The 23,684-nt window shown below is 41.9% G+C and overlaps 1 protein-coding gene across 1 annotated transcript; it reads right to left on the reverse strand.

Moving 5' to 3' along the window:
- Nucleotides 1-1,016: 1,016 nt before the first annotated feature.
- HEPACAM (hepatic and glial cell adhesion molecule) lies at nt 1,017-19,804 on the reverse strand. Its single transcript, XM_036746700.1, has 7 exons — nt 19,275-19,804; nt 5,679-6,020; nt 4,890-5,171; nt 4,190-4,289; nt 3,807-3,880; nt 3,309-3,379; nt 1,017-3,112 (listed from the first exon to the last, which is right to left on the reverse strand). Exons 1-7 carry the CDS (start codon nt 19,357-19,359, stop codon nt 2,813-2,815), a joined length of 1,254 nt encoding a protein of 417 aa, XP_036602595.1. The 5' UTR covers nt 19,360-19,804; the 3' UTR covers nt 1,017-2,812.
- Nucleotides 19,805-23,684: the final 3,880 nt, after the last annotated feature.

The raw sequence follows: 23,684 nt of genomic DNA on the forward strand, positions 1-23,684 counted from the left end.
CCTTCCTGCCTCCAGAAATAGGTGAGGGGAATTAAAGCTGTCAAAAGCCGTCTTGATCTGTTTCCCTCATCCTACATACCACTTGCTTGAGGCATAATTCGGTTAGGTTTAGCAGAGGTGGGAAGAGTGGGAGGAGAAAGTAGAGTTGTCTGGGAACAAGGCGAAAAAGAAGAGGACAAAGGCTACACCTTCCAACCTAGAAGATATTCCTCTAACATTCATTTCTCTAAATTAGTGTTGATTTGAAGAATCAAAAATGTGTGCCTTCAGTTTGCTGGGATGAATGGACAGGTTACCTGGCGGATCTAGAGGAATCGGTTCTTATGACAATAGGAGCTGTATCAAGGATAAGCTCTCTTTAAATTTCTTGTGGGGAGCACAGAATCAGAAGGGAGAGGAATAAAATTCTGGGATAGTGACATTTAAGACAAGTACAGGATAGCATTCTACCACAGGTTCTACTGTTGTTGCCCATAGGCTTTGGCTCAAACCTTGTCTGGACTAGGTCAACAGTGGACATGGCACAGGGCTGTAAGGAGGCGTGCAGGACTTAGAGAACCAACAAACTTGAGGGAGGTGCCCAGTATAGTGATATCAAGGGCTGCAGCAGATCAGGGTGGGTCTACGGCTCCAGAGTATATGACTGAAGTTAGGGGCTATAAAGAAAAAAAATTGTTGTTCTGAACTTCTAACCCCTGTCTGGTGTAATTACCCTGCATTTTTACATGATGGGAATGCTTTGATATTTACCCAGAACATCACAGGATTATTAAGTTTGGGGTGCAAGGGATTTCTGAACCCAAGGAGCCAAGCCAGCTCAGAGGTCAAGGTCTAGGAATCTTGGTGCCTGAAATTGGGGTTGGGCTCAATTTTAAAAGCAGTAAAAAGTGAAAAGTCTAGGGCCAAAGGGCTTAAATCCTTTGAATCACTCCACCAGAGCTCTGGGTGGTAGTTTGCCTGAGGGCAAGGCTACATTCTTCACAGGTGGCTGTGACAGGAAAGGCATGAGGCGAATGTTCTAGCCTTGAAAGTGTAGGGGAGGACAGAGTACACAGAGCCTGGCTCCCTTGAGGGGCCTCCCTCACTTTCAGCTTTTTAATTGCATTCTCTCCACACACAGTAGATTATTGCCTCTCTATGGACGGTATGGGTGGCAGAAACACAAAGCCAACTACACACGAGGACCTAGCCTAGTCCCTCACTATTGAGTTGTTAGTTCAATTAGGGAAGATACCCTTGCCCTGCTTCCCAAGGACCCAGGTGTCTGAGAGAGGGAGATTGAGTGGCAGGGGGCCAAGAGTCAGAAGATGATCTGCCCAACCTCTCAGGAGACTTAGTCATTGAGAATCCACTCCAAAGAGTGGAACCTTTGTTTTCTCCTATCCAAATATGAGGAAAAGAGTTAGCAAGGTCTGTCCAATAGGGGCCTCTAGTTTCTTTCCCAGGGATTCTGATTGTTTGCAAGTTTTGTTGGGAGAGGGAAGATATGGAAGTTGGGGTGGAGAGAAGAAGGTTCAATGGGAAAACAGACATATTTCTTAGGGAATGGTGTAGAATCTTTGCTCCCAAAGGATAAAATCTCTAACTCCTTCTCCTCAGATATGGTGTTCTCTTTAACAGGGACAGAAAAGATTGCCTTGTGTTATGCTGAGGAAGTAGAGAAAGGGCCTTGGGAGAGGACTGACAATAATGCATGCTTTTCTCAGGACCAGGGGTTTGAATCCTTTGATGTTTGTAGAACCCAGGTCAGGAGCTTGTAGTTTCCAAGGAGGCTGTTTGCTTGTGGAATAGGAGTCAAACAGAGCTACCTACCTCTTTACCTACCATAGACTCATAGTCTAAGAGGTTGTTTGAACTTAAAGAGACCTTAGAGATAATCTAATTCAACTCACCATCCTACATGCAACTCTTGGGTTGCATACAAATGAGAAAATCCTGGCCTAAAGAAATGAAGAAACTTGCTCAAGGTCCCCCATGATTGAAGCAGTGGGAAAAGTAATTCTCTCCACCCTAAAGCAGAACCTACAGTTCTAGTCTCTCCTCAGGGATATGCCTTCTTCTAGGCAGAACCACCAGCTTGCACTATGATAATCCCAGAAGGAAAACATCCATATAATACCCACCTTACTGGGGAGAGGGGTGGGGAGTTGTGCAGGGTGATATAAAAGTCACCCACCTACTGATTTCCCCCATGATGTGAGCAGCCTCTGGTCTCCTCATGGTCTGGACACAGTTCCTGCCTTGACTAAAGCTCTTGTCATTTTCTCTAGTCCTAAACTGCTCTGTGAACTTGGAGCAAACTGATGTCTCTGTTTTGTGTTTCAATGTCCTGCTTAATAAAAAAAAGAAAAAAAAAGGAGCTCCCAGAGGTAGGCAGGCCAGGAATGTGGAAAGAAAGGTGAAGGGTAAAAACCTGGGAGCCCTAGAGGAGGGCACAGACCAGTCCAGGGTGTTAGGATTACTGTTGTTAGTCTCTGTAAGGCTCCTGTAGGGGCAGGCCAGGAATTTAATAATCTACAGGCGGGTCCTAAGAGGACACAATCCACACCCACCTGCTGCAGTCAACCTGGAACCCAGCTGTTAAACGGGAAGCACGGACATACCCTACATCACTCAGGCATGCTCAGCCACACATTTGCACAGGTTCATGGTCAGTCACACTCATTCACACCTCTTCATACACACACGCTCTGACTCCCAAATGCACGTGACTTCCCTTTGCAAACTCTCTGCCCTCTGCGAGGCTATCCTGGCCTCGCCCCCAAACGGGAGACTATGGTCCCATCAGGTGGAGGCAGGGCCCTGGGAGGGCTTAGGCGCTGATCTCCACGGTGCCGGCCTCCTCTTGCTCCCGGATCATGTGCACGCCGGCAGTCCGGAGGGTGCGTGTGGAGCTGCGGGAGCGGCCGGGGGAGCTCGGGGACCGGTTGGGGGAAGTGTGCGTTCGGCTAGTGGCGGGAGAGCGGGCAGGAGAGCGCGGGTAGCGGCGGGCTGACCGGATCGGCAGCCCGGGGGAGCGGCCTGGGGCAGTAGAAGAGATGTAACCCGGCGGGCCGGGCTCAGAGGTGCTCCGAGGGTCGGGGGCTGAGCTCTCCTCCCCTTCTGGTGGGTCCTGCAATGGGATGCTAGTGGTCAGTGAGACAAACCTAACCAGCTGATTGGAAGCGTCACACCCCCATCCAATCCAATTCTCCGTGATTCACAGCACCCCTGCCCCCAATTCTGCCGCCAAGTTCAAATCCCATTCAAGTCCTTGCTAGTCTCTCAGCAGGCCTGCCCCCCTGGGACTCTGTCCAGAGCTTTCTCACCTTATCCTTCAAGATGTACAAGGCCATAGGGTTCTTCCGCTCATGTTCTCCACTTCGGGGGAGTGTCTCTACTGCACAAAAGAGAAATTGAGGGAATCGCCTACCTATCCCAGTGCACTGCAGACCCTTCGTCCAGCATCATTGTGCTCCTCACACTTGGCACTTCCCAAATCACTCACCCGAGCTCAGAGGTTCTTAACTACTCTCTTGAATCCAAGCAACCTCTCAATCAAAAAATAGCAGTCATGTCTCTGACATTCCAGGAATAAGTGACTCAACTGATTTCCAATCCTTTCTAAAGCAGACCCTGCTATGTATAAATACAGGAGAAACTTTCACTTGAAATCTTGACAAGTCTTGGATTGTCTGGACTCTTGCTCCCCCATCTTAGAATCACCCTGGGCCTTGGGGAGATCTTGTGTTGTTATACTACTGCTCTATTGTTCACCTGAGCTGGATGGGATGGGGAAGAGAGGGCCCCCCCCACCTTCTTCTCACCTTCAGGTTTCAGGTGGTCATCATTTTGATCTTCATACTCTAGAGAGCCCTGTTTTTCCAGCTTCCGCTTCTTTCTGCAAAATAGCCCGAGTGCCTTGAGTACAGACATAGATGGATGGGAGAAGGGCTGGAAGACGCAAGGACCTGGTGGGCTTAGGAGAGTTCTTGGGACAGGAAGGGTGTTTTTGGTTGATTTGTTAGTGATGAAGAAAGAAGAGTGGGGTTATGAGAACAGGAAGATATTCCATTTCAGCAGTGTTATTTATTAACAAGGAGATGCTACATTACAGGCATTGAGTGGGTTTAAGGTCTTTGAAGGTAGCGTAACAGAAGGGAATGTTAGGGTGTAATCTCTGGCTCAGGATGCAAAATTCAGTAGTTACCCAGACTTTTTGGAGGGTTTCCAACATGCGCAGACTGTCACCAAAGTCACAAGGAGAAAGATACCTCCTGTGGTCAGAATGATGTAGAGGGAGCTTCTCCCTGGAGAAAGACATTTAGGGAGTTGAGAACTGTTATAGAGTGAAATAGCAAACAAGCAGGGAAAAGATGGTAGAAAGAATTTCTCTAGGATAGAATTTCACTGTAGGACAATTCCAGAGGACCAGTAATGAAGCATGCATCTCACCTCTACAGAGGTGATGGACTTTAGGGTGCAGACTGAGGCACACTTTTTGGACAAGGACAATTTGGAAATTTGTTTTTCTTAACTATATCTATTTGTCACAAGAGTCTTGGTTTTTTTTTCTCTTTCAATGGAGAGAAAGAGGAAGGAGAGAAAAAGCAATTTCTGTTTATTAAAAAAATTAACTTTTTAAAAAGAAATTCAATGTAGGGATGGTGGGAGTGGGGAATACCAGATGATGTCACTTTTGCAAGGTACCCATTCCTTTCTGTTTCTATTCATCAGCATAATCATCAAGTATTTAATGAGTAGAGTTTGCTCTTTGCCGTTATACATACAAGTCTGGTATGACTCAAATCTGGTCATGATGTCTTGTAGCAACCAGGTTGGGATGATGTCTCTTGCTGTGGGACACCTGCCCTGCTGAGCTCTGAGCTCTTCCGGGAAAGGATACTCACGATACACAGTAAGCTTGATGGGGACACTTCGGCCTTGGCTAATGGGGTTCTCCACCAAGCAACTATAGATGTCATCATCTGCCATAAGCACTCGTGTAATGGTGAGCACCTTTTGGTCAGGGGACAGGAGCATCCTTGAGTCATTGCTGAGTGGCTTGCCATCCTTCAGCCAAGTATAGTTGGCTTTGGTACCATTTTCATGGGAACAGTTCAATGTGAAGTACTCACTGAGCTCCAGGACAGTAGATGAAGCCACCACTACTTGAGGTTTTGAAATGGGAACTGGGCAGAGCAAAGGTGAGAAGACTGTGGGTTAGAGACCTGGGAGCCTCACAATTCCTACTTTCTGCTTGTGATCCACTAAAATTCTTCCTATTACTGAGTCTGAGCTGATAGGACCCTTCAGGAATGATACAGTCCAATATCTTCTTTCTCTCTCCTTTGATTGAAGCTCCAGAGCCCTCACCCTTTCTCGGGGCTACTGGGCTTTACATTTTAAAATAATTAAGCTTTTAAAAAAAAGAAGCTTTGGCTAAACTCAGCCTTGGCCCACCTGGCCTGGCTCAGTGGACCTGGTTCTTAGCCTCCAATCACCCAATCCCCAGTTCCTGGCCTCTCTTCATGTGGGTGGCCTGTGTGCCCTGGATTGACCCATCTGGAAAAATTTCTGAGTGGTTTATTCTGAAGCTACTCATTCTGTTCTACCACCTACATAGGCTCAATATCACTCCCTGGCCCTCAGTCCCTAATCTATGCCTTCTCTCCAGGCAGCTAGCTTCAGAGTCTTACCATCCACAGTGAGGTTGATGGTCTTTTCTCCAGTGAAAGTATCATCAGTGATGGAAATCTCTACCTCATAGGTGCCCTCATCAGATGTCTGAAGATCACTGAGGAGAAGGGAGCCATTCTCAAAGAGCCTGATTCGGTCACGGTAGTCAAGCCTCAGGGTGCCAATGACCTCAGTGCCAATGGATTGTACCACTGTCACTGGCTTGTCCCTCTTCAGCTGCCACTTAACTACTGGCTTGTCACTGCTGGTGCTACTGTATTGCACAGAGAGCAGAGCCGACTTCCCCACAGTACCATGGATCAGACGCACTGGGCTTGTGATGTTCACCCCTTCCAGTGAGCCTAGAGAGAGGCATCCAAGAAGAAAGCGGACAATGTCAGACCTTCCACAGGAAGTAAAGGATTTGTTCTTACCCCATTCCTACCACCCATCACTCTGACTTTTCCTTAGTTACTCTTGTCCCTCCACTCCCCTTTCTTTTTGGTCTGGACATCTTGATAGCCACCTTTCTGTCTGTTTTGCTGTCCTCTCACCACTATCCCCCCAACTCCCTTGTTTTCAAGTTCTGGAACCATTAGAAAATCAGTACTGCCATTGTTACTAGAAGGGGCATGCCAATCTATTTGCCTATGGTTCTACTCAGCATCCCTGTAACTTCCCAAACCAAGATACTCCTTTTCAGCCACCACTACCCTTTCTGTGTTTTCTACCCTTATTGGAATGTAAGCTAATTGAGGGCAAGGATTGTTTTATTGTTTTCTTTTTTGTTATTTGTATCCCTAGTTCTAATACAGTGCTCTGTTTCCCCTACCATTTTCCACATCTTAGGCCCCATTGTTTTCATCTGTCCCATTGCCTACAGTCTAGCTTTCATCTTCATCCTTTCTCTTTACATCACATACATTTATTCTTCTAGTCCCTTGGCTCTATACCTCTCTCAGTTCCATCTTCTTGACCACATTCTAGCCACTTGAGACCCCAGGTCCTCTAAAGGTATAATGGGAAATTTCTATTCTCACCACTGTTCCAGTGGCTCCCAAAAGACAAAGGAGGTCATCTAGGAGTCCCTTATTCCAGGATTTCTTTCCTCTTTATGGAATATGTTACCCAATAATCTCAGAGGACCCCACAGCAAATGGAGGGTGGTAGTATCATTCAGTTGTAAGTGCCTGGCTCTCTCTCCAAAGATGGCACACTGAGGACAAAGGACAGCATAGATTGGCTGCACCCTGCCTTGTTGAATGCCAAGTTTAGACACAGATACCACCTCCCCTACTCATGCAGAAAACTCCCAGAGGAATCTCCTACCTCTTCCTGTTAAAGTCCCTTTGCTAGGAAGAGCGGCTGTTACAAGCAGATTAATTGATTTCAAGATCAGAGGAAAGCATCCTTTTACCCATAAAATTTCCCCACACAGTCAGTATCTGAAATTTCACAACTAGGACTTAATTCCTTAAGCTTAAGTCAATGTAGCTGTGTTTTCCATTAAAATGCAAATACTGTTGGAAGAGGGGATAAAAGTCATCTTCACTTCATTCATAAGTTTATCATGTTCTTTCCTGAGTAAAGTTTTGATTTTGGTGGGGTTTGCAAGAGATGAACAAGGTAGAAAGAACATATAGGTATAGGGTATCTGAAAGGAAGAAGGATATTAGGGAGAAAAGGCAAATAAAGGTAGTCTAAGAGCTTGAAGTTAAACTTCATCATTATGCCTGGGTTTGCCCTGCTACCCACCTAGCTCACTATTGCTAGCATCTAAGCAGAAGTTCCTCTTTCTAAGGCAATAAAGAAAAATGAGAGTCTGTAATATGGAAATATATTTTACATATATAACCCATATCAAATTGCGAGGAAGGAGAGGACAGGGGAGACGAGGAAGGAGGGAGAAAATTGAGAACTCAGAATTTATAAAAATGAATGTTAAAAATTGTCTCTACATGTAACTGGAAAAAACAAAATACTATTTTCAAAAAACAGAGTCTGGTATAGGGAATTAATTCTAACCCTACCCTATCCAATATTGTTATAAACAGATGGGAAACTGCATTGCAATAGAGAAAAACAAAACAACAACAAACTGGAAGAGAGTCTGAAACCTATACCTAGATACTAACTAGCTTTGTGACCTAATTAACTCGCTTAACTTTTTGAGACCTCAGTCTGCTTATTTGTAAAATGAGAGGTTTGGATTAAAATTGAATAAGTGCTCAACAAACATTTATTAATATTTATATTTATTAACATTAATTTCCACTGTGGGGAAAGAGAAGACACACATCCCTACTTTCGTCCAGCTTACTGTCAAGTTGGGGAATGTGATGTAAATGCAAATAACTGCTATACTATAAGACCGTGTATGATAAGTACATTAGGGAGGTGAAAACAAAGTGCACTAAAGATGGAAAAATCATTATTGCCTAAAGGCAAGTATGGGGGAAGTCGGAGATCAGGAAATGCTTCCTGCAGGAACTGACATATGAATCACAAAATCACAGAATTTGAAACTAGGAAGGGACCTCAGCAGCCACCTCACCCAATCCACGTATACAAAAACATCCTCGATGTTTATCCAATCTCTGCTTGAAGACCTCTAAGGAGCAGGGAGGTCCCACCATCTCTCAGTACAATCCTGTCTGCTTTTGAACATTTTTCCCCCATGACATCAAGCTTCAATTTGCCTTGAAAATCTCTAACCACTGCTTGTGGTCTTGCCCTCTGGTGCCAAACAGAACAGTTCTAACCTCTCTTTCACGTGACATCTCTCCAGACACTGGCAGAGAGCTATCACATATCCCCCAAAGTCTTTTCGTTTAGAGGCTAATCATGTCCAGTTGCTTAAACTGATCTTCATTCGGCATGGATTCAAGGGCCTTCACTGTCCTGCTTGTCCTCTGGACAATATTAATGTTCTTAAGTTGTAATGCTTATAACTGAAATCAAAACTCCAGATGACGTCTGATGGGGGCAGGATATAGTGGTACTATCAATCCCCTATTCCTGGAAGCTATTAGTAAATTCTGCCTGCGGAAGTCTTCACATGCTTGGGGTAGACACCCCCCGATTTACTGATGGGTTTGAGGCCTGTCATTATCCTCAACATGGCTTAGTTTGCTGAGATGGTTTTACCAGGCTCTAGCCCTTGTACATGCTATAGCTTCTTGGAGTCACCTGTAGTAGGCACTTAATAAATGCTTAAATGATTGACTGTATGCTTTATAAATTAGTACCAATTCTGTTCAATGTTTTTTATCTGAATTTTGCCATTAAAATTGTCTTCATTTACATGATTGTCATGCTTGTGCACATCATTCATTTGTTTCTGCTTTGTTCACTGAGTCATTTCATATGAATTTCCCATATTTCTTTGAATTTTTAGTATTCCTTATTCCTTCAGGTACCTTAATATTTCATTATGACAATATCTTATGAGTTGCTCAGCCATTTAATAATAATTATTAACACCTAACATTTATGTAGAGTGTTAAGATTTGCAAAGTGCTTTACATACATTATCTGATTCAATACTCACAAAACCCTGTTATGTATGTGATCATTATTATCCTTATTTTGCAGATGAGGGAATTGAAGATGAAGAAGTTAAATGACTTGCCAAGGGTCATGCAGCTCAAAACCATGTGAGGCAGGAGTCAAATTCAAGTCTTCCTGACTTAAAAGTCCAGTGCTGTATCTACTCTGCCATCTCACTACCATCTCATTTGCTTCCTTTCCTTTTGTTTTGTTTATCTAATCCAAAACTCTTTTAACTGTTTCCTCACTGATTTGGCAAAATTAGCCTTCCTACTTCCCTAAGCAGGTTGGCATTTGTAAAATGAGATATCTTTGGAAAGCAGAGCATCAGAGAATGTAGAGCTAGAAAAGATCTTAGAGACCCTCTCTAATTCGACCCTCCATTCTAAAAAGAAAGACATTGAAGCCCCATCAGTAAAGGAGGTAAATGATTTTTCCTAGGTTGCATAGATAGTAATTATTAGAACCGAGTCTTTGGCACTCAAATCCAGTGTTTTTTCCACTTTGCCATATAAGTATCATCTGCCTCCAACCTCTCCCAGTGACACCAAAGAAATCATCTTCGTTTTGTTGAAGTGGTCTAGATGTTTATGTAGGTATGATATATGTAGAGGAATCTACAGGGTGTGGCAAATCAGAACTATCACTCCCAGGTTCCTGAAGTTTGGACTGCCCCTTGTATTGTTTTAATCAGAATCACAGAACCTCAGAGTTGGAAGGGACCTCAGAGGTCTATTACAATAGCCTGCTGGTTGGTCTGCCTCCTCCAAGTCTCTCCACACTCCAGGCCATCTTCTACTCAGCTGTCAAAATGATCTTCCTAAGTGACCTCCCTACTCAGGAAACTCCAATGGTCCCTATTACCTCTAGGATCAAGTATAAAATCCTCTCTTTGGTGTTCAAAGCCTTTCAGAACCTATGCCTCCCATGCCCTCACCTTCTCAGTCTTATACTTCATAATCCTGACACATATCCTCTGATCCAATGACACTTGGCCTTCTTACTATTACTTGAACAAGACATTCTGTCCTTTGGATCTGGGCATTTGCTCTGGTTGTCCTCCATGCCTGGAATGTTCTCCCTCCTCATCCCCACCCACTGACTTGCCTAGCTTCCTTCAAGTTCCAACTAAAATCCAGGAAGCCTTTTCCAATCTCTCTACCACCTCTTGGGGTAAAGTTGTACTATAGAATTACAATTTATTTTCATTTGTCCCAAAAGTACCTCTTTGAAGCTTCAAGTAGTAACCTCAGATCCTAGTATTTGGGGATTTGGTCCATATTCACTCTATTCACATACTACAGAGATTTCTATGTATCTTTTTTTAGTCTTCATTTTTTGAGATGGAAGTCCTAATTTTTTCATCTGTCTTCTTAAAGTTCTTTTTCTTTTTAATTATTTTAGTTTCCTTTCTCTTATTTTTTCTTATTCTATTATTATATCTTCCTCGCAGTATAGATACCAGAAATGTAGGCAGTAGATCAGGTACCTCTGTATACGAGTATAATAATTATTAAGTTTTAATAATTGGTAACTATAATTAATTCAGTACTTCATGAAGTTGAGTCACTGTGGACAATCTCTCCATCCATGGAGGTTGCAACTCCTGGATCTATCAGTAGATGGCCGTAGTGAGCTGCTGTAGTCACTGAATTTAGCTGCTAGGCTAAGTCCCCAAATGACAAACAACTCCATCACTGGGTCTGTACTTGAAGTCTCTTGTTTAGGACCTATAGCTTGTGCCCTAAGGATACAGCCTCATAGAACCCAAAGTTACCTCCATGCCCAGATGAGGCATTAGAGAAAGACCATAACTGAGGTGGGGGTGGTAATAGTAGTCATAGTAACAACAACAATCACAACAACACACTTTAAAAGTTTGTTTTGTTTCTAATTGACTTCCTAAGAATGGCCACAAACACATTCATAGCCATTTGGGGCCCCTATGGCATCTTGGCACACAGTGCTAATGCTGTTAGGAAACAGTTGGCAGTAACTCCAGTATCCTGGATCATAACTAACAGATCAAAGCCCATCGTCCTATGAATAAAGTTTTGGTTGTTTCTATCTAATGCACTTTTTTTACACTTGTCCACACTGACTCACCTGCCTCATTTCTGCTCACTCACATAACCTCATGAGATTTTCCAGCAGTTTGTCTCCACAGCCTGGGGTCATCTGCAAACCTAGAGATTTCATTTTGTTCTCTCCTTCCTCCAGGTCATCCAAAAGAATTCTAGATAAGACTATAACGTTGGGATGCTTTATAGGGTCCTCCAAGGGACCTCCAAGATCACCTAGTCAAACACCCTCATTCTCCAGATGAAGAAACTGAGGTCCAAGGAGGCCCAAGGTCACATAAGTAGTAAATATCAGCGCTGAGATTTGAACCAGGTCTTGTGACTCCAGGTTCAAAGATCTCCCCACTGTGCCATTGTGAGGAGGTGAGCAGTATCACTGTTAACACCTGCTCCACCCAGAGAAATGGCTTTCTATCTCTGTACTTTGTTTCCTAGCCTCTATCCATGACAGAATATGCCTCCAATCTCATAATTCAGTTCATCTGTATAGCACTCCTCCCAGAATTCAATTAAGGTCTGAGATGTGATAGCTAGGGCAGTTGCAGGACTTTTCATCTGGGGCATCTTCCTATAAGGTAGAATTTTTTGATAGTGAATGAAATGATTAAAGACACTGTGGAATCTCCTTTCCTGGAGATCTTTAAAAACAACTAACATTCATTCATTACAACCCACATTATCTATTCTTTATCCTTGTCGGCCTCCAGAGTACTCTTCCAACTTCTTCAATGACTTCAGCATCTAAACAGTTTTGTCTTCTAGCCACCTCTTGCCATTATCCCACCTTCAACAGTCATGATGATGGATCTAATAGTCTAAGTACATAATTCCTCAGTCTCTTCAACTCTTAGACCCCCTCTTTCTCTACACTCACCACCTCAGTCATATCCTGACCACCCATTGACGAACACTTTAGTCACACCCTGCCTCTAAAACATGATACCTCTTAGTGTGCCCAAACAGCTCTCTAAGATTAAAAATTACTGGGTTACTGAAATATATCTGGTAGAAGAAGTTTCCATATCAGGTTTTTCCCTACACTGACGAAACTATAGGCTGGGGCATTGGGATGTGCAGGACACTGTGATTAGCAATGGATTTCATTCTCCACAAGAAAATTTTCAAACTTTTTCTTTCTCCTGAAGCTTCCAAATGCATCAACATTCCTCTATAGCACATACCTAGTTTTCTAAGGCCATTCTGCATGCAGCCCTACACTCGACCGTTGCATCTCACCCACTCTCTTCTCCTTTCCTTCTGTTTTAGAGGAAAAGGCAACTCTACTCTTTGCTTAAGCCACTACCTTTCTTTGCAAAGGTCATCCCTTGACCCCATGCACTTTCAGGAAGCATCGTGAAAAGAATAATGGATATGGAGTCAGAGGCCCTGCACTCAAATTCCATCTATTACCTATGTGACCTTGAGCAAATCATTTACCTTTTCTGGGCTTCAGTTTCATCATTTAGAGAATGAGAAGGTTAGACTAGACGGCCTCTGTGGTCACTTCTATCTCTTGAGCTAAGACCCTATGCCCTCCTATACGACCTTATTCCAACAATAATCCCTTCTCTCTCATGCATCTTTAATCTCTCCCTCTTTGCCTGTTTCTACCCATCTGACTTCAAACATGCTCATGTCTCCCCAAATGTAAAAAAAAGTCTGTTAATCCTTCTACCCCACCCTGCTACCAACTCTCTCTTCTTCTTCATGTCCAAACTTCTTGAAAAAGTTATCTAGTGATCCCGCTCCTTCTTACTCATTCTTTCCTCAGTCCCTTGTAATCTAGCTCCACCCCTGAACTCCCAGTTGCCAGATAATGGCCTTTTCTCAATTTTTTTCTTTCTTGAGCTCTCTGCAGCATTTGACATACTTGATTGCCACTTCCTTTTCAATTTTTTTACTCCCTTTGTTTCTGAGATGTCACATTATCAGGCTTCTTTTCCTACTTTTTCCCCGTCTGTTTCTTTTACTACTACTAGTAGCTAACATTTATGTAGCACTTACTAAGCTAAGCACTTTACAAATATTATCTCATTTGATCCTCACGACAGCCCTGGAAGGGAGGTGTGTTATTATCCCCATTTTACAGATGAGGAAAGTGAGGCAAACAGATGCTAAGTGATTTGTCCAGGGTCACCCAGCTGGTAAGTGTCAAGGCCACCTTTGAACTCAGATCTTTCTGACACCAGGCTCAGTGCTTTCTCCATTGTGCCACCTAGCTGCCTTTACTAGGTTATCATCCTCTTCCTATTGCCTTAAAGTTATTTCCCAAGGTTCTATTCTTTGCCCTTTTCTATATACCCTCTTCCTTGATAACTGATTAGTAATTGATTTAGCTATCAACTCTTGATAGCTCCTAATATTTTATTTGAATCTTTGAGATCCAGTTTGGAGCCCAAGTTTCAGACTCATATCTTTAACTTCTCACAGGACATTTGTACCTGTACATTCCATTGTTGCCTCAAATTTAACATTAACAAAGCCAAGCTTATTGTTCCCCAAAACCTACTTCTTTTTAAAAAATTAATGATGACCTTTTTATATTGTTATCCCTTCTTGATGACTCCTTCCCACCCCACCTCCAAAAGAATTCAGTTTAATTCAAAAAGTATTTTTAAGTGTCCATTATGTGCCAGGCAATATGCTAAGCATCAGGGATACAAGAACATTCCTTCTACATCTGTAGCCCACCACTTATCTGACAAGAAGCAGAAAATATGCTTCATCATCAGTCTTCTAAAGTCTCGCTGGTTGCCATCTTACATGTCTTCCTATTTCTACAATGTCCCTCAGGCCAAACTATCTTTCTCATTGGTGCCAGGCACCAATATTCCTTATGAATAGGTCTGACCATGTCACTTTTTTTCTCATAATTCCTCAGCGGTTCAATTTTGCCTATGGAGAAAAGTTGAAATTCCTTTGGATGGAATTCAAGGCCTTCTGAAATCTAGCAATTCCATTCTGACCATGTCTATTCTACTCTCTTTCTAAAAACCCTGTTTTCTAGCCAATCTGAAATAGTGTTTGCATGCCCCATATCTTCCCATTTCTCTGCCTTTGCTTATACTGTTCCAATGCCTACCATGTCCTCTGTCTCCTTTTTGCCTTTTCCTATTGAACTCCTAACAATCCTTTAAAATCTAACTCAAATGACAAATATTTTGGGAAGCCTTTCTTGATTGTCCAGCTGATAATGAACTTCTCTTTTCAGATCTCACCACGCACTTTACTAGCTACTGGACTTTACAAATCCAAACTTCTCGTCCTGTCATCTAAAACCTTAAAACTCTAGCACCAACTTAGCTGTTCTGCACAGAACAGGTATAAGTGTTTGTTGAAGTGATTTGCTTACAAGTATATCAAGCACTTATGTGCCTTGCACTGTGCTAATGTTTTTGGAGGGGAGGGGTAGAAGATTCAGAAGAAGTATGAGATCTATCATCTCTCCTCTCAGAGAAATACAGTCTGGTTGGGAAAACTGGATTTCCATACATGAAACAGTCAAATAATAATAGTAGGCAGAATATAATTTAGTGATAATATATGTGATATGAACAGTAAATACTATGAGAAGTCAAGACTGGGAGAGATTAGTATTAACCAAAGTAGTAGGAGAAAGCTTCATGGAAAGGGTGGAACTCAGGATGAGTCTTGAAAGATGGGAAAGATTTGGGTAGGTGGGGAGGAGTGGAAAGAAGAGACATTTCCATGCTATTTCCAGGCAGGGGGAAATAGCATGAACCAACAGAAGTGGTTTGCTTTTTCCCCTTCTTTTATTTTCCAATGCGGGGAGAGACATTCTGGGCAAAGGAGGGATAAATATGTTAATTGGGGAAAAAAAGCTTAAAAAAACAGAAGTGGAAATGACACAGCTGAGGGGCTGATTCAAACCACAAGAGGAGAAGACAAAAAAGCTTTAAAAAAACAGAAGTGGAAATGACACAACTGAGGGGGTGATCCAAACCACAAGGAGAGAAGACACCAGACCCCAATGGTTTGCCACCTAGAGATGCTGAGAACCATGAGTTCAATGAAATCTGCCTAGCAATTTAGACTGGTAAGCCAGAGTTTCTTTGTTCTCTCCACACTCCTTTATCCACATGGTTTGGCACAGAAGTCCCTCTTATTCCCCCATTTTCTATGATCCTTGGGCTCTCCCCCTCTGCAAGAAGAATAGGAAGGAAAAGGAAAAGGAAGATATAGGTAACTTTGCATGTCCCTATATACCAAAGAGAACTTATCTACTTTTAATTCTGTATGATATAACTGCAGAGATTACAGGTTGTACATCTCTAAATCAATGGTACAGAAGGAAGAGAAACTGAAAGAATGAATATTCCCAATGTGTGGAGACAGAGTCAAGATGATTTATAACAATCACTATTTTAAATGTTAACATTTCATCTCCTAGATTTGGAGCACAGTAACTTGCACAAACAGTTGACATCTTTTTGCTAAAAGGGTAGGAAGCAGCTGCCTAAATTCAAAGGGGAGAACAGTCTTGAGTGGTTGGCTTTGAGTACTTTGTAAAGGCCAGAGAGGATATCCTAGTTTTCCAAAAGTTTGGCAATCTGTGCATGTGTGTCTGTGTCACGTAGAGACAACTGAAGTAGAACGCCATCTAGTGGCTAACTCAGATATTGCAGCCAGAGTACTCTGAGGTACTCCAAAGTGGGCTTGATTTTAACCTATGCGGCAATGAGCCAAAACCAAACAAATGCTCCTTAAATTTGGGATGGATTGGAGAGGGGGAAGACTGGCTTTGAATTTATTGTGGTACTCCATACATGAAGTGGATTAGAGTGGCGGCATTGGGAATGAAGAAGAAAGGCCAAAGAAATGTTTAGAGGAAGAATTGGCTGAATTTAGTGGTTGATAAGGTATAAATGGGTGAGGAAGAAGAAAGACTGAGAGAAGATGCCAGGATTTTTAGTTTAGGTGGCTAGGTGATAGTATAGTTGGCAGAGCAAGGTAAGGAGAAGATGATGAATTTGATTTTGAATATGTTGAGTTTGAGGTGAATCCTAGAATCTTTCTAGATGTGAAAACCCTAGAGAGGACCTAGTTCAACCCTCTTCACATCTTTGACAGAAGGTTGTCAAATACAGTGAAAAGGAACTCACCTCACAAGTTAGTTTCCCATTTTGAGACAGTTCTAATTGTTAGAAAGCTTTTCCTTCTATTGTACAGAAATTTTGCTTCCTCCAACTGTCACCTAAGCAGCTCCAACTGTTCTGCTTCAGCTCTGGAGTGACACGAAATAAGCCTAATCATTCTTCCACATGACTATCCTATCACTCCCCCATTTTTACCCTTCTTTAGGTTAGGTAATAGTAGGATATTTGAAGGAAGGTGTCCTGGGATGCAATTTGAAATATAGGACAGTATGTCAGGTAAGAAGTCAGGTTTAGCAATAGATTTTGAAGTCACTAGCAGTATACCAAATATTCATTATAGCCATTTTTGTAGTAACAAAAACAAAGTGGGTGCCCATAAATTTGGAAATGGTTGAACAAATCTTGGTATAGGAATATGGATTATTATATAGCACCATAAAGGTCAATGTATTTGAGGAATTCAGAGAAATATGGGAAAGTTTTATGAAATGACAGAGAGTGAAGAAAGCAGAACTAAAAGAATAGTCAATACACAAGATGACTATAAGAATATAAATGAGGACAATAATAAAATACAACAGAACACAGATCAAAAGCAATGATCGATACTGGTTCCAGATGAGCAATGTTAGAATACATTACCTTTCTCTTAGTAGAGAAGTGGTGGATTACTGATGAGGAATGTTACATGCTCTGTCAGTCGCAGTCAATGTGCCAAATGGTTTTGTTTATAACTTTTGTCTGTTATAAAAGAGGGTATGATGGTGGGATTATTCAGAAGCAAATGTGGTGTAAAAGTAAAAATGCATTAATAAAACATTTTAAAGTTATTAGTATGGAGATAGTTGTTGAAAATGTGACAGTAGATGAGCTCTCTTAGAGAGAGGGCAAAATGTCTACAACTGAGCATTCAGGGGATGTCTAGAGGTAGCAAGTACAGAAGGCTGAATAACCAGCAAAGAATAAAGAGGGATGATTAGGGAGGTAGGAGAAGATGAGGATACTATGTTATGGAAGCCCCAAAAAAGGCACTTTTAAGAAGAAGGGAATGATCAGTAGCGTCAAATGCCAACAAAAGACTAAGGAAAATAAAGAATAGGAAAAATCCATCGGATTTTTTTTTCAAGAAGAAAGTTATTGGTTACCTATGAGAGAGAAATTTCAGTAGGAAAGACATCCCCATCCTTCAAGTTCTACTTCAGATACCAGACTCTAACAGGCTGACATGATTCCAGATGGCAACCAGACGCTTGAAATCTCTTGGCCTATAGTAATTGTTATCAGGAGACAAAAAACCTTATCTTTAGTCAGATGTAGGAACTGGGATGTTTAGGATGAATTCCACTCAATCCTACCAATGGGAATAATAAGCTAACAGTCATTGACCAAGTGTCACATAACGTAGGCCTTTCAACCCCCCGTTGTGGAAGGTTATGCTGCCTCAGACAATATTTGCACACAGTAGGCACTTAATAAATTCTCATTCCCTTTCCTTCCGTCCCTCCTCAGTCTGCATGTCCCTCAGGCAGTCCCTAGGTTACCTCCACAAGTATAGGCACTCCCAACTCCCAAGTGTGAGAAGACAAGGTTAAAAATCCAGAATTGGCTTCTTAATCTCATAGACCCATTAGATTTTTAGCCTCATTAAATTTTTGTGGAAAATGGCATTTCCCTGGGTCTCATATATCCATGGCAAAGGGAAGGTGCTTGGTGAATCCTGAGCCTTTCTATGAGGGAGGATCCCAAGACACCCAACATTACCTGGTTTCCATGCCTTTAAGGGGTTCCATGAACCTGGTTAGGTTTTTTTAAAATAGAAAAATAACTATTTCAATATAATTCATTTCCATTGTAATCCTATTTATTTTATATTATGCATTTTAAAACACTCTGAGGAGGTCCACTGGCTTCATTAGACTATTAAGGGAGTTCATGATATAAAAAAAAAACATGTTAAGAACTCCTCTTTTAGAGGCAGAAAATAGAGATGGGAAGGAAAATATACCCCAGACCTCACTAACCTTAACTCAAAGAAGAAAAATTAGGTGGATGGCCCTTCCCACCACCACCCCCCAACTATATTTCATCCTTGCAAAGGCGCTATGGGGAGAAAGTCGCACATAACTGAGACTCATTCGAGCAAGGGGAGCTGACATTGCCACAGATGTGGGAGGCTAAGAGGCTAACAATGGCCTACATTCCTACTATTTATGAGACACCACCAACAAGCTCTAATTCTCTAAGAAATGGACAGGAGCAGTACAGGATGTAGGTCTCCATGGCATAAAGGTCTGCAGTGACTTACCACAATGCCTGGAACATAGTAAATGTTTAAAAAAAGCATTTTGCCTGGTGATTGTGATGGTTTGAAACCCTGTCAATGTTGATGAGCAACAGAGAATGAAGGGGAGGCATGATGTTATTTCTTCAAAGCTTCTTTTACTCTTTGCCTTTTTAATCCCACAGAAGACCAGAGGAGACCAAAGCAAAGTACCCCACTCCCCAGACTGTTCCTTAAACCCCTACCAGCATGTCATCATCTAAAAGGATGCCAAAAGGATCCAGGCCAACAACCCAAACTATAAGAAACAGTTCAATGTAGCTCATCTTTATGTGCTGAATGTTGTGGGAGCTCCAGGGCATGCAGCCTTTGTTTTTTTTGGTGGGGGGGAGGACAGGAGGGAGTAAGAGGGATGAAGAAATGTATTCAAGGCTAAAAGACTGAATTCACAAGACTTCCCACAGCAGCTGAGCTTTCTTTCCTCCTCCCACTACAAAGACATTCAGACCCCCCCCTTCTTGGGTTTCCCCCGAAGAAGCCCCTTGGTTCTTTCTCCAAACCCTTTTGCTTCCCACCCCCATCTCCTACCTGTCTGGATCAGGAGGAGGCAGACGAAAGGAGTGAGGCGTGGGGCGCTGGAGCCTCTGAACAGGGCTCCCCTTTCTCTCTTCATTTTGGGTTGAGTTCTTGGGCTCTGGTGCAGACAATTAGCATGATTTCTCCACTCTGGGCACGTCTCTTTGTACCACTTGGAGTTTCTCTGTTCCAGTACAACCCTGCCAACTTGCCTCTGAATACACAGAGCTCTGTGTGTTGCTTAGCTTGTTCTTTTCTCTCACTCAGACCTGACATTTTCTGGTTTCCTGAGCCCTACATCCTCAGTTTCCAAAAGGTGGAATTAGTAGCTGCTGAAAAGCCACTTGACAGGTCCAAGCAGGATGCAAAGCACAAATGCTAGCCACTTCCAGACTCACCTGTGCTGAATAAGAAGACGGTGTGCCAAGGGCTAACTTTCCAGGTGGGGATTTGAAGCTGAGACTAACGCAGGAACTGGGTAGGAGTACACAAAGAAATTGGACTCTGTGTCCCAGTCTTAGGCAATCACCACTCCACTTTCCTTGTTTTTAAGGGGGTGGGGGCTGACCATGCCAGGGAAGTGCCTCCAATGGGCTCTGAACGGGAAGGGGGTGGAGTTCCTGGGCAGCCTGTGTTTAGGGAAGGCAGTAACTAATGAAGAAATGAAATCTCCCCTTCAACTCCAAAGGAAAGGAGTTGAAAAATGTCCAGTTCTGTTATTCTTAGATCTTTCTTCTTCCTCTCCTATTTGATTATCTCCACTATTATAGAATAAACAGGGCTGCTGGGGACCTCCACTCAAAAGTTATTTTTATATCCCCTTGCCTTCAGACAGAATACCTTTATGCTGTTTTAAAAATTAAGTCAGAGCAAGAATAAAGGTAGTGTCCTGGTGTTGGTACCAGAAGTAGTAGATTACAACAATTACTATAATTCACAGGATTGGGAATAGACTCAATAATCTAGATGCCCTCAGGAGAAAACAGCTCTTCTTGGTTACGACTGTCCTGTCCTACGTAGGGAACTCAGCCTCCTCTGACTAAAGCTAGCTCATTGCTGGTGAATCAGGATGGGTAGACCAACAACTAGCTCCAGCAAGGAGAAGCTGGCATCTGTCTCTCCAACACTACATTCCATACCTTTCTGCCACAGGGCATCACATCATTACTGTGACCAAGTCCTCTCTTGCTCCCCACAACCCTCTCAACTCAAGACAACTGTAGATTGAGGGAGTAACATCCTATTTTTATCGCATTTTTTAACAATGGCAATGTGCCTATTAGAGAACCTGAGCAGCTAATTGTTAGCTAACTTGTTACATTCTAGCTGCCTAGGGGTGAGGGTGGGGAATAGCCTACACAGAATAGAGATTACAAGAAAGTGTTTTTCGAATGTTGTGATTGTATTAGAGACATGATTTTCTGTAAACCACATGGCAGGATATCTCTAGTCTCTGCTACTTGAAGGCAAGAGGGGGTTGGTACACCGATGGACATGCTGGGGATTACAATCCTACCTCCCCGACTCCAGAGCATCTGGTTAGTAGCAAATGGTCATAAATAAGGGAAGGGGTTGTGATCTCTGATTCAGAACCTAACATTCGATGCAAAAATGTGAACTTTGCTGTACACAGAACACAAAGACAGGTGTATCTTCTTTCTCTTTCCTTCTCCCTTTTTACTGCAGTCAAGGTGTGTTTTGCAACGGAGAGAATGCTGGTTCGAGTGGGGCTGCCCTCAGCCTTGTGGCTTGGAGTTTTTAGGCTTCTGGGAATAGTATCCAAAGGGATTTATTTTGAACCATATAATTAATTTTCATTTCTTTTGAACTTTTGAAGCATTAATTGGTTTTGGGGAGTTTTGCATTTGTGCTAAAACTTTTCTAACATAGATTAGTTCTCCATCAAGTCCTACTCCAGTACTCATTTTGGTGTGGAGGCGGCCTTGGATTCTCAAAGGCTGTATCAGTGGAGCACAAGATCGAAGCTGTAACAGTTTCTGTCATGCTGGAGAATCGCTGACAGTATTGACACCAGACTTTCTGAGGACCAGCCTAGCTAAGTACACAGAAGTTCATCACAAGTAGGCTTGCTTTGGCGATTGATTCTTGGGCCATAGCAACCCATGAAACAAAGAAAAATACAAAATGTCCCTCAGACTTGTACAAGCTGCCTCTGCATAATCAGTCCACTGACCTGTTAAGAGTAAATATCAAAATCAGTACAGAAATAGAATAAAAATGACAGAAAGATACAGTGTGCAATTAAAATAATTTCATCTTGACCTATTTAAACGAATTATTGATGATGACCATGGGATATGCAAAAAAGAAAAGATATACATATACAACTATAATAATTTCATGCAGAGATTTTAAATAAGTAAATAAATTGCCATAACAAAGGGACTAAGAAATCCTGAAAAGGACCTTTAACAGCAAATATTTATCTTACTTGTCACATGCAGAGATATGGGAACCAATCAGTTTAGAATGTAACATCCATTTGTAAAATTTTACGGATCACGGAAAGAACATGGAAGGACTGCAAGCATTATCACTTCATAAAACAGGGCAAAATTGTGGAGGGTAAAATCAATTTAAAGACAGCTTTACAGACCCAACTAAATAAAATCCCAAGGACATTTAACGATGAAAATGAAAGAACAATAAACAGAAGAAAAATGATAAAGATCTTCAAAGATTTTTTAAAGTAACAGACCCCTTATGCCATTTCTAACATCACAATCCCAGATTTAGAGAGGAGGTAAAAATGACCCTAAGATCAAAAATGAGAAAAGTCACTGGATTAGATCAAGTGTACATAAAGGAGAATTGTATGCTGGAGATGACATGATTGTGACAGCATGGAGGAATTAATTCACAAGGCATCTGAAGGAGGGGAATATAACAAAGGTTTAGAAAGTATCTCAGACTCCAATGATCTGTACCAGTGATTTCATAGGTGTGGAAAAAGCATAGTAAGGAAATGCTTTCTATCATTAATATAAAAAAGGCATTTGAAAGAATATCAGGAATCACCTACCTATAGGCCTACTTTCCAAGCTAAATGAAAATTTTATAATAATGTACGTATGCATCAAGGGCATTCTCAATGAGGATATTATTAGGAAAGAGGCGGGCTCTCACAAGTTATATTCTATGTGTAGAGAATACAAGATGCTTCTCTGCTTATTGTTTGTTGGTTATTTTTTGTTTAAATACACATACACATTTGGTAGAGCAAAGTGTTGCCTTAAAGGCTCTTTTGCAACGAGGTCCCTTCAGTGCACACATCAAAATTATTCAAGATACCTTGAAAAATATAACAGAAATAATCTTGTTGTGATCCTTTTATCAGTAATATCAAGCAAGGCAAGAAACAGGGATATTTGTGTTTATTAAAGCTTTCCTAGTGGCACAGAGAATAACCACCACAGAATACGGGTTCAAGAGGGTAGATAGTGAGGTCCTCCAGATGTTCCTGTTTGTGATACTTGCAGTGCTGGTTGTTAATAATCCCCAAGAACATTGTAGAGTTTCCTGAATGAGATCCATAATTACTCAAAAGAGCTTAAAAACTCAAGTGGACAAAAAATGTTATTGTCCAGAGTCCAGACTATGATATGCAATTATATGGACAACATACAGAGCTCATAAGTGTATGTGTGTGTGTGTGTGTGTGTGTGTGTGTGTGTGTGTGTGTGTATACCTTGGGCAGACACTGCAAATGGACAGTGAATTGGGCTCAGAATTAAATGAAGTGAGTAGGCTGGATTGCTTATAGTAAATTCCATATCTCCTTTAATGGTCTAAGACTGCTACCTAAAATGAAGGTGCATCTTTTTAATGCCAAATTCTTAAAAAAAATAAATTATAAAGGGGGTAGAGACAAGATGGTGGAGTAGTAGGAAGCAGTACAGTGAGTTCTCTTTCTATCCCCTCTCAACCTTCCCAATCCAAACTCCTCCAAACAGATTTATGAAATGTATCAGATTGAATCCTGATGGGGATTTTTTTAACATCTCAGTGAGTCATTTTTTAAGCCCAGGTCAACATAAGGAGATGGACAAAGAGGTCTGGAAGACTCTGGAGATGGAGTATGGCCAGGAATATTTTGCCTGCTGAGCACTCTAGCACAAGGGTAAGGCATGAAAACAAATGACCTGGAAAACAGGTTAAAGAGAAAAAATTCAAGAACCTTTGGACCACCTGAATAACATGATGAAAAAAGAGCCTTTTACTATTTTGGGAAACAGTAAAAGAAAACTACCTAGATCTCTTAGAGAGGGCAAAGTAGAAATAGAAAGAATCTAATAATTGCCTCCTAAAAGAAACCCTATAATAAAAACTCCCAGAAGCATTGTAACCAAAATCCAGAACTTCTAGGTTAAAGAAAAAATACTGATAAAAAAGACCAGAGCA

Source organism: Trichosurus vulpecula, chromosome 2 (assembly GCF_011100635.1).
Source record: "Trichosurus vulpecula isolate mTriVul1 chromosome 2, mTriVul1.pri, whole genome shotgun sequence".
Taxonomy (NCBI): domain Eukaryota; kingdom Metazoa; phylum Chordata; class Mammalia; order Diprotodontia; family Phalangeridae; genus Trichosurus; species Trichosurus vulpecula.